This window comes from Dryobates pubescens, chromosome 30, assembly GCF_014839835.1.
Source record: "Dryobates pubescens isolate bDryPub1 chromosome 30, bDryPub1.pri, whole genome shotgun sequence".
Taxonomy (NCBI): Eukaryota; Metazoa; Chordata; class Aves; order Piciformes; family Picidae; genus Dryobates; species Dryobates pubescens.
Window position 1 is genome coordinate 732,930 of NC_071641.1, and position 16,577 is coordinate 749,506.

Consider the following 16,577-nt stretch of genomic DNA (forward strand, 5'->3'; position numbering starts at 1 on the left):
TTCAAAGCACCGTACTCACCTCCCTGTCTGAACTGCAGCCTTGGAGAAACACTGATTTGCATGTTCTTGTTGCAGTCTGGACACACATCTCCATCACAGATGGCTGGCAAGGCCTGAATGGGAGCAAGCAGCCACTCTGCAGGGGTCTCTCTTGCACAGGGCACCACAGGTATAATCAGACTGCTAAGGAAACTGGTTTCTTGTTTCTTTCAATGGCTATTGCTTGCTTTAGCATATATCTGGATACCTTTCAAAGTCCTAGATAGTAAAGTGCAAGGTAGTTTAGAGAAATTTTCAGGGGAGCAGTGAAGATAAAGGAGAAATCCCTCTGTGACCTGTCTTTTTTCCCCAGCACCCTCCTGCAACCCTCAGGCTGAAGATGACCTGATTTGATAAAGAAAGTCAAGCCCATGGCATGAAGCCCCTGCAACAGTGTCCAGTTCCAGAAGCAGCAGCCAGGATGGGAGCACATTTTTCACTATGCAAATGGCCACTCTATGTGAACAACAGATCTCTTGAACTGAGCGCCTGTAACATAAGAGCCCACTTGGTGGATTTCACTGCTCCATGCTAATCACTGGGTTGGTAGTTCCAGAAGACAGGAGGCAGATATCAAAATTATTAAAGCCTAGGTTTTATCAGATACACCAGATGCAGTTTAATTCGAAGGGACAAGTGGCTGACAAAGAATATTTTTCAAGTAACAGCAATTGCTTTTTCCAGTTGAGAAAACTGAGAGAGAGATGGACTTGAAATTCTTTGGACTTCTTCCAGTTCACAGGTAGGGTTCATCTTCACCCCTCCAACATCAGGTGCCACTGCCAGCTAAGGACAGTCCTTCAACGCCCCGGTAGCAACTGCAGTTACGCGTTAATCTGGCTAAGAAAGGAGACTGACCACAATCCCACCCTGTGTTCTCTTTCTCCACTTGTTTAGTCCATATATGATTGCCTCCCACTTAATCAAAAGGGAAATATGATGATGCAATGAAGGGTTTCAAAGATGCATAACCAGACATGTGAAAATGTACTACAGAAAAAGGATGACGAAGAGACATAAAATGCATGCTGCTTCTGCAGTGCATACCCTGCCAGTAATTGTGACAGGTTTATTGCTGAGTCTGAGCCCAAGAACTCAAGCCTTTTGGAATGAGTACTTTTATTTCATTAGACAATGGCAAACATCCAGCTCAATAAGGAGACCTTGTTTCACTTGCACTGAGGTTATGGAGGTTCTTGGAGCTGCCTCCCCATAAATTGGTAGAATCAGGGCCATCACCAGCTGATTTACTGACATTATCTCTATCCATCCCACAGGGATATTTCCATGTCGTGCCATCTTCCCTGCTCTTGTAGCAAGAAGACAGACACGCAAGTGGCAATGCAGGTCAATGAAAGAGCTGACATGCAATCAGCCATTGGTCTGGAAGAGTGCAATCTAAAAGCAGGTACATCTCCAATCCTCCCAGCCTCCATGGTCAGCAGGTGCACAGGCTGGTAGGCACAGTAACACCTATAAGATCTCCTGGAACTATGCCTGTTTTTCTTAGATGCAATGGAAGAGTGGAACAAGGGAATATATGACAGCTGAGAGGCATGCAGGTGTATACTGGGGGGAGGAGTGGAGCAGCTGCTACTGCACATCACTGGGGACATAATTTACTTACAGTACAGCACCACTGCTCACATCCTGTGCACAAACTGAGAGCCATCAGTTAGCTCATATCTTTGGAACCTCTCAGAAACGTACTGAAAACACAGCAGTTGAAGAGCTCTCCTTTGCCACAGGTCTGCCTTATTACATCCTATGACCAGATCCTCTTTTCACCATATTTGCCCTTATCCTTAAGGCTCAGAGCTCTACCTTCATCCTACATGTCCACTCACATTTTCTCCTCGCTTTCCCATCTGCACTACACCAATGGTGGAATCTGGCTGTTTATCCCACCCTCACACATTTGTTCCCTCCACACCACCATCTTCTGTTACCATAATCCTCTGCTCTTGTTGAAATCTCTCCTCAGAATTGCTACACACAATTACAGAATGATAGAGGATGGAAGGGACCTCCAGAGATCATCAAGTCCAACCCCTCTGCCAGAGCAAGTTCGCCTAGAGCAAGTTGCACAAGATGGCATCCAGACACGTTTTGAATGGTGCCATAGATGAAGACTCCACCACATCTCTCAGAAGCCTCTCAGAAGCTCCACCACCCTCAAAGTAATGAAGTTCCTCCTCACCTTTAGATAGAACTCCCTGTGTTCAAGTTCATGCCCCTTACCTCTTGTCACTGAGCACCACTGAAAACAGACTGGTTCCATCCTCTGGAGGGTTACTTGCCTAAATAGTTTAAATGTAAACTGAGAGATAAACAAGTAGTGCTGTTTCATAGTTGTTTAATATGAACAAAGGAAAAATGGCTGGTGGTTTGTAAGAGTGTTTGACACCCCTAGCCTACAGTTGGTACTTCTGACAGCTACAGTACATACACACAGCGTGAGATCAGCTGGCTTACAGCCCCTCCACAGCTTTCCTCTGCTGCTGGTCTTAGGTCCTTCCTCCAGCAGGAAGACAGCACATCATGGATCTTGTTTACAGAAATAAGAGGTGATGAGGTGGCAGTGGGCAGGCTGTACCTGTGTGTCATTTTTAGTGCCTCTCCCAGCAGTACGTCTCTCTGTTTTGCAATTTGGGACATCAAGGTTACCCAGTGCTTATAATTACACTTAACATTTAGCTTCTACTGGTGCCCTGCCTGCAAATCCACTGCTTTGACAGAATCTAACTCATCTTTCTGTGAAACACTTTCATTACCCACAGTCTGATAAGCACTGAAGATCACAATTCAATACCATATTAATGTTATTTATGCTACGATTACTACTGTCACAGCTACTTTATCTAGGTTTGCAACCACCGTACATTAGAGATGTGCTGTCTGGATGCCCCCACTCAGCTATCACAAGCACAAACAAGCTGCTTAGTGCTCTGAGTCACAGCATCAGCCCACTGCTCTTTCGGGCTGTCACTGCATCTGCACTTCCCCAGCTATCTGAGCAGCCTGCCTCTCTAATGATAACTCATGGAACCTGGAATTTCCTATCTTGAAGAGGAGGGAGGGGTGGCCTTGTTACTTTGCATGTGTACTACATCAATGCCCCCAGTCCAGAACAGAGCTGCTGAAACCTAAGATGTATTATTTTAATAAAACAAGTATAGACAAGATGATATTTAGTGGCACTAAATGATGCTGACTGCTAATCCCTAATCTTGTTTCTGAGTGGGAAAGAGTTGACCCAAGACCTCATTTGTCTTCCTTGCTTCTGTGATTAAAGCCTATCAAATACTGAATGCCAAAGCTTATGACCATCTGAAATACATTTATGCCCTAATGTGGTCAGTTTCAGGACCTAGGAATTAGAGGTCAACATTATCAGTAAGAGCAATGCATGCATAGTCAGAAGCTTCCCAAACACCCTTAACCCTCAAATCTACTCCTAGCTTCTGAACTTCACGTAGATCTAACCTGGGACCTCTCTCTCATCAACAATATGAATGTGATTGGCTAAACATTGTATTTACATGCTGCATGTAAATATGTTCCTTAACTATAGAAGCATTCCAGTTTTTAAATATACAAGCTTTCTAAATGGAAAGAAAATTCACTTTTTTTCTATGTGACAAATGCACCAAGCAGTAGAATAACATTTTTTCTCTGCAAAGAGTAATAAACACAAGTCATAACAAAAATCTCTGAAAAGGAGCTGCTGAATTATATATTATTGTTAATTAATTATATATTATATATTATTATATTCAGGTTGGATGCCTCTTGCTCCATTTAGTTTCTCTCCCTCTCCCCGTTATCCTAAGAACCACTACCACATCTCCTCCCTGGCTTTCACAGAATCATAGAACAGCTTAGTTTGGAAAGGACCTTAGAGATCCACAGGGAGTGGCACCTCTCACCTAGACCCTCAACCAAGACATTACTGAAGAAGCTAATGACCAAACAAATTTTCAAGTAGAAAGTTCTAGCTCCAGTATTTTCCAAGATTAACCTCTTCTGAATGTTAGTCCCTTTTCTATTTATCTATAAATCTCTAATTTCTCTCCCTTCTTTTCCCTTAATAAAGTGTCACATACTCTCATGGCAGCAACTCAGTTCTCTACCAATGTCCTCTCTACCCTGCCCATTCTCTAGCTCTCCATCATGCTCATTAAATTTTGTGTTACCTCTGCATTTGCCTTTCTTTTGACTCTCTTCTTGTGTCTGGTGCAATCTCCTTCATTGCTCTTCATATTGCTGTATTCCTGCCCATTTACACTTTGTTTTCCCCCTCTTCCAACTGTCTATAACTACCCTCTGTCATTTTCTGTCCTCTACACTTATGCTGCTTACATGTTATTGTTTCCACATCCTCCCCAGCCTGATAATGCTCCTTCATCTAATATTGTTCTTTGGTCTTCCAACAGCAGATACAGCCAAACGTTGACCAAGGCTGTGTGATGATGCGTTGCTGGCACCAGGCTGTCAGACCAGTCCAGCTGCCTGTGAGAGGACAGACCAGCTTCCCAAGCAAGAAGGCACAATTGAAGACACTGGTCAGCTGCCTCCAACCCAACCCAGAGTCAACCATGGGGACACCAACAAAGCCCATACCATTTCCCTTCTGCTTCTTGATCCTTTTTCATACATGTGAGGAATTATCCTGTCATTCCCTGGGCTGTCATGACTTTGGTGCACAGCTTAAAGGATCAAGAGAGTTAGCTCCACCATTCCACCATGGATTCTGCCATACAGCTCCCATTATGGACTCCTCTCCATTTCTATATCTCATTTAATTTTCTACATCTCCAATTTTTCAGATCTCATTTACATATCATTCGACTCTTGCATATGCAGCAAAGGCACAGCTGCTTTATTGACCAGTACACCTGCACTTTATGTTCCCTGGAAACAACTGCACATTGAGAATAATTCAACAGGGAGTGCACTCCTGACATATGTTAGAGATGCAGGTGGAAGCATTCAATTCACTGAACCACAGCCTACCTTCTGCAACACTGGAACTATGAAAATAGCAGCTCCTATTGATTAAAACAGAAGTTTCCAAAGGTGAATACTAGAGATCGTGTTCACTTCAACAGCCCAGGAAAGCCCCCTTTATACCATATTGTAACAGAACAAGATACAGTCAGGCCAGGCCCCTAGGCTGGTAAGAGCAATGTGCTTTTCCATACCTTTGTGGGGAAACAACAAAAAAAAAGTATCTAAGTGATGATTAAACAGTAAGATTTCACGCTTACCCTTGCAGTGAAGTCCACAGCAGCACCCCGATTTAACAGCAATGTAGCTACATTGATATTCCCATAATGAGATGCTATGTGAAGCGGAGTGAACCCACTCTGGAAAAACACAAAACAAAACAAATACATACTTATTTTTTTATATCTCATTGTTACTTCAAAATTTGTATCACATTGCTGACAAAAGCTAGCAATAGGAGTCTGCTGCAAGTCACCATTCCAATTCTGTACTAGTTTTCGCTCACTGACATTTATTTATAGACTCCCAGAGAGTCTAAATAAAACTGTATTGCTATGCAGGAGGGAAAAACAATTAACATATTTATACTAGAAGACCAGAAATAGGATAAGACTTTCAGTTATTCCAGAAAAGAACCAACAAAATAACAAACCCAACACCAAACATTTGAGTATTAAAACCATGATGTTATTTACACAAAATCAACTTCTGACTAGAAATATCTAGTTGTTTGTATTGTGTCAGTCCTGCAAGTTAAATCTCTTAGAGATTCTTTGCAGAAGTTCAGCTACAAGTCATTTAACTGTTTGGGGGTTTTTTATATAAATTCAAAGTAGATGCAAATGAAAATAACATCAAAGATTATTTTAAATTATTAATATGGGGTTTTCTGTCCAAAGATTAGTACCATGAAGATCAGTCTCCCACTGTGAGCAATCACACTGACTTACGTCCAGACACCATGAGTTACCACCCTAATTAGAAGATGCCTAACTGATAAAACTACTTCAGCAACTTATTTCCATATTTAAGTAGTTTTACTTCTTTTAAAAATAATGCTAAAACATGCAGCAATTCCATCAGTCCTGCAAAGAATGAAACCTTATGGGAACTAGATGCATTTCTAAATTGTTAGCAAGCCATGCTAGCTGCCATTGCCCTGCTTTGGGAGGTTTGCAGATATAAAACCACTCTCAGATCATTGTGTTTGCTGACACCATCAAGGTAAGTGTCATGCAGAAGCCTGAAATCAGATCTGGATGCACAATATGACAGGGTTGTCTGCAGCTCTTAAAATATCTGATAAACATATGTTCCATGAGGATCCCTGAAAACATCTTAGAAAATATGGCTCTTTTATCATGGCATTTAGTTCCCAAGAATGCTTATTCTTACTTTTAAACCCTAGTTTCAGCTGCAGAAAGCCCTGGTATCTAAACTACAGTCTTCTCTAGCACATGCTACTTCATTTCATCTAAAGCAGGTATCTATCCTATAAAGGGCAATGCAAAAAGGAAGAGGAAGAAATGATGCAGCAGCACTAAGTCATGGAGGAGTGATGATGCATATATATATTTATATATACCTCTGTTGTTCTATTCACCATCATCTAGGTTAACACATTTGGAAGCAAAGAAGGGGAAAAAATGAACGGTTAGTTCACCACTGGTGATATGGATGCAATAAGCTTCATGATTGCTATGTGGCATGGCAGCTCAGATGACAGCATGACTGGCACACAGAGGAAGCTTGACTGAATGGAAGCTGAATGAGCGAGTATATTGAATGTTAATTGTTACATGTTTACCAAAGTTCTTAAAGGAGAAATTGCACAGCCAACCAATCCAATGACTCAACTTGCACAATACCTACAGCACACCACTGCAGGAGTGGCCTACATTCCCAGAGAATAATTCTAGTAATATTTTGCTTATTATTTTCTGCAGCAGAAATTAACCCTGATTTAAACAAAAAGGGAATGGAGGAGAGAGAGGTAAAGGAAGCAAACAAAACTTTATTCCTAATCACATCCTATAGGAGAAAGTTATGCATCACCTGCAACAAAATATTTCAAGCTAAGGGAGACCTTCACTGGATGTAACACGTGTAGTCAGCACTTCACAGCATCAAACCTTTTTCCTTTTCACAACTGACCTTTGATTCCACATCGGCATTGTGGTCATTCTGCAGGAGCAGAGCCGCTGCCTTCGTATCATCCTTGCGAGCAGCTATGTGAAGGGCTGGAAGACGGACTTTCCCCTTTGTATCATTTTCAAGCAACAGTGAAACCACCTGGTCATGACCTTGCTGCAAAGCTACTGCCAAAGGCGTGAAACCATCCTGCAACATATAATGGGGACTCTCAACACATGTTCCAGGCTTTCCAGGAGGGTGGAAAGGGGAAGGAAAGAGTTCTGTGCATTAGTGACAGTACTGGCTCAAATTCAGACATAAAGTGTGGCATGGTGCAAATTAAAAGTACCCATCCCCAGCAACAACATTGAAACTGGAGTAAAGTGTAGGTAAACTAGGTCCCAAATGCTGGAAACACTTTTCTGGCAATCCTAATTTAAACATCAATGCAAATAAAAATGACTGAGAGTTGAGAAAAAAAGTGTGAAATTCCTCAGGAGTTAAGTTACATAAACATGTGTATAATAAAGTGTAGAATTATGTAAAGAAATATAAAAAGCTGGAATATTCAAATTACAATAATTAAAGGTATTTCCATAGCAAATTGTCATCCATTCCTTCCCCTCACAAGCTATAATCTGCTTTTTTTTAAGGAAAAAAACCCAAACCAACAACCAAAACAACATGTCAGGATTTGGAATCCAGTAATATTTGATCATGAATGCCACATTCTCCCAATATACCAAATGCTTTATTACAACATCCATGCATGAAAATGTGTATAGATGCGACGAACAATCCTCTCATAAACAGAATTATTTCCTTTCAGACTAGTAAACAGGCAAAGTAGTGCAAAATAAGAAATCTGAAAACCAGAAAACTTATGTTTAATGGATTTTAATGTGGACTCCAACAGATGAAAAGTACAGTCTAAGATGGTTTCAGAATCTTATTTTTATGGATTCTTAGAAAACTAAATAATGAGAGCTGTCATTTAGATTCTGCTCTGTCCCAAACATTTAAATCATATTCCAGGCCACGAAGATGTTCAGCTTTGCCCAAGATAATACCCATACATCACTAAAAAAATAAATAAATCACAACTAGAGATTACTCTACTTAGGATATTTCTTTATCATATTTAACTCTCGATTAATATATCCACTTTAGCAGGTAAACACTTTCACTTTTCAAGTACATCTATCAAGGAGAAAATGTGTTGAAATAAAAGTGTAACAATGACATAGAAGAGTGCAGATCCTCACTCTGTGTCAAAAGTGCAGAGTGCAAGGGTTAACCTAGTAACTTTGGAACTAAAAGCAATGTTTTCAGTAAGGATTTCTTTCTGGCTTGCTGAAAGGAGCCCAAACCAGAAGGAGTTCCAAAAGAGAGCATTTTCCCCCAGTTTTGGAGGGAAAAAGAAGAGATGCCATTTTTGGGCTCCTAACGATGTTTTTTCTTTTTCATGACAATTTTAAAACTCGTTTAAGCACAGCCACCTTCTTTGCCTTTGGCTCACCACCCTCCAGTAGCAAGGCAGGGCTTTGGCTATGGTCTTGTGAGCTGCTCCTGGGGTGTGACCACCACACAACCTCAGACTATGAGCAGAGAGCATCACAGGGTGTGAATACACCGTGTAGCTCTGAAGGCTAAAGTACTCTGTGAGCATCCCCACAAGAGGGCTCTGGCAATATAGCTATGCTGTACCTACAGAGATGGAGGCTCTTGCCTGGAGAAACCCTGAGTGCAAAAGCTCAGATAGTAGTAACCTGGAGCTGCTGGCTTCCTTGGCCTTTTCTACAGCCACCAGCAGTGGCACAGCCTGCAATGCCTTTCTCTTTGGGCTTCCTCTTCTAAAAATACTGGTAACAATTGTAGAATTCTGAACTCATTTTTGCCTGTCCTTACGTAAGAGTGCAGTGGACAAATAGGAGGAAGCACTTAATTTGAATCCCAGAACAGCTGCCATCCCCCAAACCTCCTAACTCTGATGAGAGCTACCATCACTTTGGTGTGTGCAGAGATCACTGTACCAAGGCCAAGTAAACCAAGACTGAGAATATTGACACCAACAAGAACACATTTCCACCACATGCTCTCTGAAGATGCCAAACCACAAAAGCAGTTGCAAGAAAATACCCTGATGTCAGCGCTATAATTAGCATCTGCACTTTAAAACCTAAGGCAAAGCTTACTCCATGAGAAACAAAGCAACCCCTCAAAAATGAAAAACCATTTAAAGAAAACAGTGTTGTTGGGTTTAATTTACAAGATCTTCATTAAGACGTCCTCATTTTAATGAATGTTTAGCTAAATGGCAATCATTTAATAATAAAGGCTTTTGCACTTATAAAGACAAATCAGAAGCAGAAGAAAACAGGCAAAGAGAAAATAAAAGGCACCCATAAGAAACTGTCACAAACAACATTGTTCTGTAGTCTGGTACCTGCAAAGGAACTCTCTATGGATAAATTTAGATTGGACCTTATCATCAAGCTGAGTTGAAGACAAGTTCCAGCTGGACTGGCATACAATGTTCAAGGTAAAAATGACACCTGAGAAAATTAACCAAGGACCCATGCACAGTTAAAAAAGTGTGTTTTCAGGAAATCATACAGTAGCAAAAATATTTTCAAAAGTCTGAAAACTACACCTATGGGGGACCCAGGATTCTTTGTTTCGAAGCTGTCACAGAGAAAATTAAGTCAGTGCTCTGAAAATGACAATTTTCAATCAATTTTCCAGATGTAAAACATTTAATTCTGGTATTTCTTGGCTTTCACATCTTCAAGCACTTCCAGAACATAGTTTCTGAGGCATACTTCTAGTTGCAACTAATTTGGAAAACATAATTTTGATCCATTAGCCATTCACTTTTATGCTGCTGACTTTAGAAGCAAATAAAAACATTCCATGTGAACATCATTATAGTGATTCCATGAGGTACAGTGATGCAATAAAGTCATTGGGCATTTCCCGTTTTGCAAAAAGCAGGCTTTTCCAAGTGGGCATTAGTTTCTTCATGAAGTCATTTCAGTTAGAGCAATCATAACGTAACAAATCTTCGAAAGAGCAGCTACGGAAATAGTTTTTAATAGTAAAATCTTGAAATTAAGACAACTGAAAATTCATCAAATTAAAAAGCTATCAAGTCTATGACTACTAATAGATCTGCCTCTTTTTTAACTTTCCATGTTACCTTATTTGAGTTAGAATTAGTTTTCAAAGCAAGAAATAGAACTGTTCTTCTAGAAAGGTGACAGAGAATCTTCAAGGATGGACCTTTCTGGCACTCTGAAATGATCACTGCTGGGCCAGATGGGATAACCAGCTGATACATGGAGGCTATAAATGCAGTTTAGAAAATGCTCCAAACACTAATTCCGTGTTTTCCCTGATATCCCAGGGCTGGCTCCAAGGTGTAGCCGGGTTTTTAATAGTTGGTTTTAATTTATGGTTGCCCTCCACATTCCTCACTATTTTTAATGAAAGCACAGAGAACTTCTATATTATGCACACAGCTTCCCTGTTTGAGCACTTAACCTGAAAGTCTAGCAGTTATGACTAAGAACACATCTATATTTAGAACCACTTCTAGTTAAAGTAATGTTTTATTTTGGAAATGGCAAGAGATGGTTTGAAATGCTGAAAAGTCAGTCACTTGGTACTCATTAGCACATTTCTCAGATAGAACTTCCCATTGGCATTTAATTTTGTGTTTAAAAGACTAGTTTGACAGAAGACGGTGAGAATCACAGCTGAAGTGAAAGAGTGAAATTCAGACTTTTACCTCTGTGGCAAGGCTCTGACTGGCACCGTTGTCAAGAAGAAACTTAACAACCTCCAGGTGGTTTTCTTGGGCTGCCATATACAGTGGAGTGAAACCATTCTGAAATGGGAAAACAAAAATGTAAATCCTTCACAAACATTTCATAGATACCACTGATCTGCCAAACTTGGGTAGATGAGGAAAACACCAAACCCAAACCTGCATGCTCCCATGCTAGTTGATGGTATGATCTCCTTCAATTTGAGAGAATATAGGAGAAGGGTAATGTTATTTAATAGGACACAGTGAAATATTTCAGCTGACCAGACACAACTATTAGAAGCTGAAGAGCTTAACTCATTCTTTAGAAAGTGTTTTCTAAAGTGTTTTCTCTTACAGTCCATGTTTTAATCTTTGCCTTAAAGGCAGGTTCCAATATTTCAGGAACTGAATTTTTGGGGACTAGCATTAAGGCAATGCATAGTTCCCTACTTTTCTAAGCATTTCTGAAACCCACAGCTTTGATGCCACTCACAAAACTGAAACAGCAAATCGAAATAATGAAACCTGTCCTGAGATCAGACACCTCTAAAGGAATATATAGAAGGTGCTGACTCGCACCTGGAACAGCTTGGCTTTCATATGGTGTGGCATGTGCCTCAGTCTAACAGCACTGTGAGCTAGTGGTAAACACATTTTATGGTAACAGCTAAAAAGGTCCATAAACTATTGACTGAGCAGTTTGGTACTGTTGGAGCAGCCAGAGAAGCATCAGCAACAAGAAACACAATCCCTTCTCTTTTGATCTGTCATGATACATGGTTTTAGCCTTCATACTCCTGCATTACTCTGTCAGACCTATTACTGCTAGATTTTGTCTAATCCTTTTCCTCATGTCACCAGCAATGGATAATGATGCCCTTCAATATTTTTGACAGGAGGTCACTAAGGTTTCAGTGAGGCTCTATTAAGGCCCTGTCTTCTCACTGTCATCCAAATCTCATGCCATTTGGATTCCTATGAACCTCAGAATTAAGTAAATTACACACGAGTCAGCTGCAAGCAGGGCAGCAGCTTCCCTCTTTAACTACTCCCTCCTCAGATCCTCTCAGACCTTTTACTCTGCTACACACCACTTCTGATGATTATTCTAAAATGTGGGAAGTACAAGGACAAAAGGAAGTACAAAATAAAATGGGAGGTAATGGCTTTTTAAAAATATTAGGTAAAACAGAAGGAGATTTCCTCTGGCTTAAATAACACAAAAGTTCAGGAAGTACTTCCATAAGACTGGGTTTGGCTAAGTATCAGCACTCTCACATCTGCAGTGACCAGCAGGGTGGAAGATGAAGAGGGAGCAGCTCAGCGATTCAGCTAGAACAGTTACAAAGGACACTGACCTAGATTTTGCAGAAGACCAATGGACCCAAACAGAGATGAGCTGAGAAGAGTTTAGCCATATGCTTGAATCAAAGAAAAAACATCAACGTTCAGGGCTCTGGAGAGGTGAAGGGAAACCGTAGCCTAAGACCTTGTCCTGGTTTTGCTAGGACAGTCTCCCATGCCAGCTGTGGGCGGCAGGCCATTAGCAGTTCTGAGACAGCCAGGACAGCTGATTGGAACTGGCTACAGGGGTATCCCAGACCGTGAGCATCACACTCTCTATAAAGGAAGAAGATGGCAGAGGAAAGGACAGCCTCCTGTTGGGACTCCTTATCATGCTGCTCCTCTTCCTGTTCTTGAGGACTGCCTTCCTGGATATTGTGACTACTGCACCTTTGCTAGGCTAAGTATGACTTTGTATTGACATTAACCCCAGTTTAGCCATTTTCATTTCAAACTGTGAGTCTTCTTTCCTTTTCCTGACTCCCCTTCTCTGCTGGGGAGAGGCTATTAGAATAACTGCTGTATTTTAGCCCCAGATACGGACTAAATGTAGACAGACCTCTAGCAGTGAATTTTGGCTGAGTTACAGTAGCTGCAGTGAAAGCAGCTGAGAGACATCTGACTGTCACAGCAACAGGGCAGAGTTGCAGGGCACACATCCAACACAGAGCATGTAGGACAGCACAGGTGACCTGAGACTGAGCATGCCGGCTTCACTGGCAGCAGAGACAAAGAGGAGGTCAGAGGAAAGGACAGTTGCAGAGGAAATGACATGAACTGAATGTTTGATCCAAAAGGAACTTTACCATCGAGAAGACACCGAGCAGCTGTGAAGCCACATGTTTACAAGGCTTGCACAAGCTGCAAGGTCTGTTGCTGTTCCAGCATTTTGATAATTTGGTCTCTATTCAGGAAAGCATCAGTATGAGCAAGCACTGAAATCTTACCAGAGCCAAAGTCTAAAGTTACCAACGTGTTAATGCCCTCCCTGGGACCAAAGTCGAAGAGTTGAGTCAAAATTTGCGTAATGAAAAACAAAGAAGCCAGAAGGCACTTGCTAAGGTGCCTAATGTGACATTGCAGGTACTATTACAGCAAACAGCAGAATCTGGCATTTTTCCCTTTTATTTCATGGCATATTCAATAGCTATTTACTAACTCAGCTGGAAACAAAGATTATTTTTTGTTTGTTTGTTTCAAACATTTGCATTTAGAAAGGAAGCAGGCAACACTAATTATTGCTTTCAGAAAATAATTAATACACAAAAATGCTCAGAAGCAAATACTACTAGCATTTGGAGGTAGAGTAGAACCTTTTCTTCTGTGCTAAAATACTGTAGGGTTTTCAACATCTTTCCACTTATACTTTGCTTTTTCTTCTCCCTTTAAAAAAAAAGGGAATGACATTGCCAGAAAACCCCATGCCTAAGGAAAGCATTTTGTCTTCAATAGTAGCAAACAGCCCTTAGGAGAGATACAAAATTCAGACTCAGTAAAAATAACATTTTAAGGACAGGAAGAATTATTTTAAATGACCTTACATCACTAACACTGGTACTGTCAGCAAGGTACAGTTGTTACCTTTAAGGGAAGAGGAGATACAGCCAAACTCTTAGAAAACAGCCGACATTGAAAAGAGAACCAAAAGAATTATTTGGGTAGCATCTCTGTGGGTACGCCAAATTCAGCAGAACTTTATTAGAAGATTAAGAAAGGCTCAGGTGATGCCCAGCACTACAGACAAAACTGGCCCAAGGGCAGTTCGCTAACAGGGATGTCCAGAGACCTCCCAAAAAGCCTCAATCCCAGTTGGGGTATCTGACTGGCAGATACTAGGATATTGATGTGAAATGGCAAGCATGCAGGTGTCTCAAGCAAAGACTTCCAAAGCATCTGTAACAGTGGGGAAAATGAAATCTTCCGTTCTCACGTGTTAGCAAAATAAGAGTAACATGTGGCAAAACCTTAGGGTGTATAGACAATGCAGTTATATAAGATGTTTACAATCTCAGATTATTTTTGGTGTCAGGGTTGAATACACAAGTTCTCAAACACAAGCAGAAAAGATCTTCTCAAAACCATCTCTCTTCAACAGAAAAAAAACCATTTGAAGTATTTCTACTTTGTTTTATTTCCTAACCATCATGGAAGATTCTACTTAAAACTACTTTTTAATGCTGTTGTTCTCTTTAAACACAAACTGCGATGTGCCTGGAATCAAGCATTGCTGTAGACAGCTACTATAAAAGTGAAAAAAGAGAACTGAGCTGTTGATTTCCTTCCTTTGTCCAGTTGAAGGAGTCATAAATACAGATCACAAATAACTCAAGTTCTTGAAACAGATTCTATCAAGCACTTTGTTCATATCACTGAGACCAATACAAAACTTCATGTTTCTTTAATATGCAATTTTGTTAATTTCCCTTTCTAAGGAGTATTTTTACATCATATAGACTGAGCAACACTGGGCCAGATAAGAAGATAATCTCTTAATCTGAACCCTTCTCTGACCCTGCCTGCTAGCCAGTCTCCAAAGAGAGAAGGGGAATATGGCAGGCATGCAGGGACACCTCCTCTGGCACAGTCATCTTGGCTTTCATCAATCTGTGGTTCATGCATTTTTTACTGTTTTCCTCTGTTTCACTTTACTGCTTTGCTCTCGACACCAGCACTCTCCCCTTATTTCAGATTTTCTGTAACTGACCTAAATATTCACTCAAAGGACCAAACTTTAAATCTCTGCATATGCTTGCAGTATCATCTTGTACAAGCAAAAGCCTGAGACACTGAATTATGTGAAACAGGATCCCTTTCATTTGAACCAGTTTCCTCCTGCTCTCCTGTTCTATCAGTATCTCTTCTGACTCTGTAACAATTAGCAGCTGCTGGGACACTGGAGGGCAGATGGAAGGCTGAAGGGTAAATCCTTACTGTTACACAACCACTTCCTGTATCCTGCAAACACACCTGAATGTGCCCCCACTTTATTCATCTCCAGGGGTGGGCTTCTGTGTGGCTTCTGGACAGCTTAAAATACAGACATTATTTCTGTGTTTTTTCAGTTGATGAATGAGCTGGGTAACTCAGAGTTAATCACAAATGATGGTTGACATCCCACACGGGAGAAGACCTGAATACAACCTGTGATTTCACTGCACTCTAATGCCTGTGAGAGAGGACAAGATTTGATATGTCAGTGATGCCTCTTGGAATGCTGGCCACCTGGCAAAGGGTAGAGAAGAAAAGGGAGAGCTGAATGCATTTTAAGGTTTTAATTATATGTTGAGTTACAAGGTGAAAATGAACTCAGCACTGCACTCACTAAAATGCCTGCTTTGCTAATAAAATGGCAGCTGTGTGTTTTAACTTTGTCTTTGCACCTGTAATCAGTTACCTATGCGTGTGAACAGCCAAAAAAGAACGTTGTGTTGTTTTGGGGTTTCTTTAACGTTAGCAGGATCATATTCACACTAGTGACTATCCAACCCTGTTTTCAAGAATCAGCATTAACACAACGAGATCTACTACTATGTTGAATAATAAGGGGAGAAGAATTTTCATGTCAGCAAAGTTTTTCATAGTACCTAATCGAGACATATTTCTTTACCTGAGACTGTGCATTGACATTGGCCCGATTTGTAACCAATACTTTGACTACTTCTGCTTGTCCAGCGAGGGATGCTATGTGCAATGCTGTGTTTCCTTTCTGAAATGAGAGAAAGCAATATTTGAAGAGTAGAAAACCTGAGCTGGAATATATGCCAACAAAACCAGGAACATAGTCAATTTTAAAATGTTGTATTTCTTGCAATATAATACTCTCACTGAACACTTCTAAAGGATAAGTTATTCTGCAAGATATGTACAGAATCCAAGACAGTAACCTACAATTTCTTCATTAAATCTCTTCTCTAATAATCTGTGATATTTATTGTAATCTAAAAAGTTTCTATTAAAGAATTATTGAGAGCACTCCACCAGTGGAAAACATGCAGCTACTCCTGCAGTAATGACTGTAATCAGCTGGCCAACTCTTTGTAGCTGTGCCATCAATGTGAACAAGAGGACAGTTAGATAGGCCTGACTGACCTTTGTTGCTGCATCCACACTGGCACCTCGTTGTATCAGTTCAGAGACAACTTCTACGTGTCCTTCTTTGGAAGCGAGATGGAGAGCATTCAACCCATTCTGATTAAACAACAAAAAAGGAAGACAAATGGAAACACTGGCAAAAGTTTTC

General features: G+C 40.7%; 1 protein-coding gene across 3 annotated transcripts in view; it reads right to left on the bottom strand.

Moving 5' to 3' along the window:
• Positions 1–16,577, bottom strand: part of ANK3 (ankyrin 3) — a 209,755-nt gene that overhangs the window by 131,964 nt on the left and 61,214 nt on the right. For 2 of the 3 annotated variants that reach the window (XM_054174590.1, XM_054174589.1), the window contains exons 3-8: positions 16,427–16,525; positions 15,945–16,043; positions 10,973–11,071; positions 7,204–7,389; positions 6,635–6,658; positions 5,310–5,408 (exon numbers count right to left, since the gene is read on the bottom strand). In XM_054174590.1, the coding sequence (XP_054030565.1) occupies positions 5,310–5,408; positions 6,635–6,658; positions 7,204–7,389; positions 10,973–11,071; positions 15,945–16,043; positions 16,427–16,525 (606 nt within the window). The remainder of the gene's footprint in view (positions 1–5,309; positions 5,409–6,634; positions 6,659–7,203; positions 7,390–10,972; positions 11,072–15,944; positions 16,044–16,426; positions 16,526–16,577) is intronic. The other variant, XM_054174591.1, reaches the window with a different exon arrangement.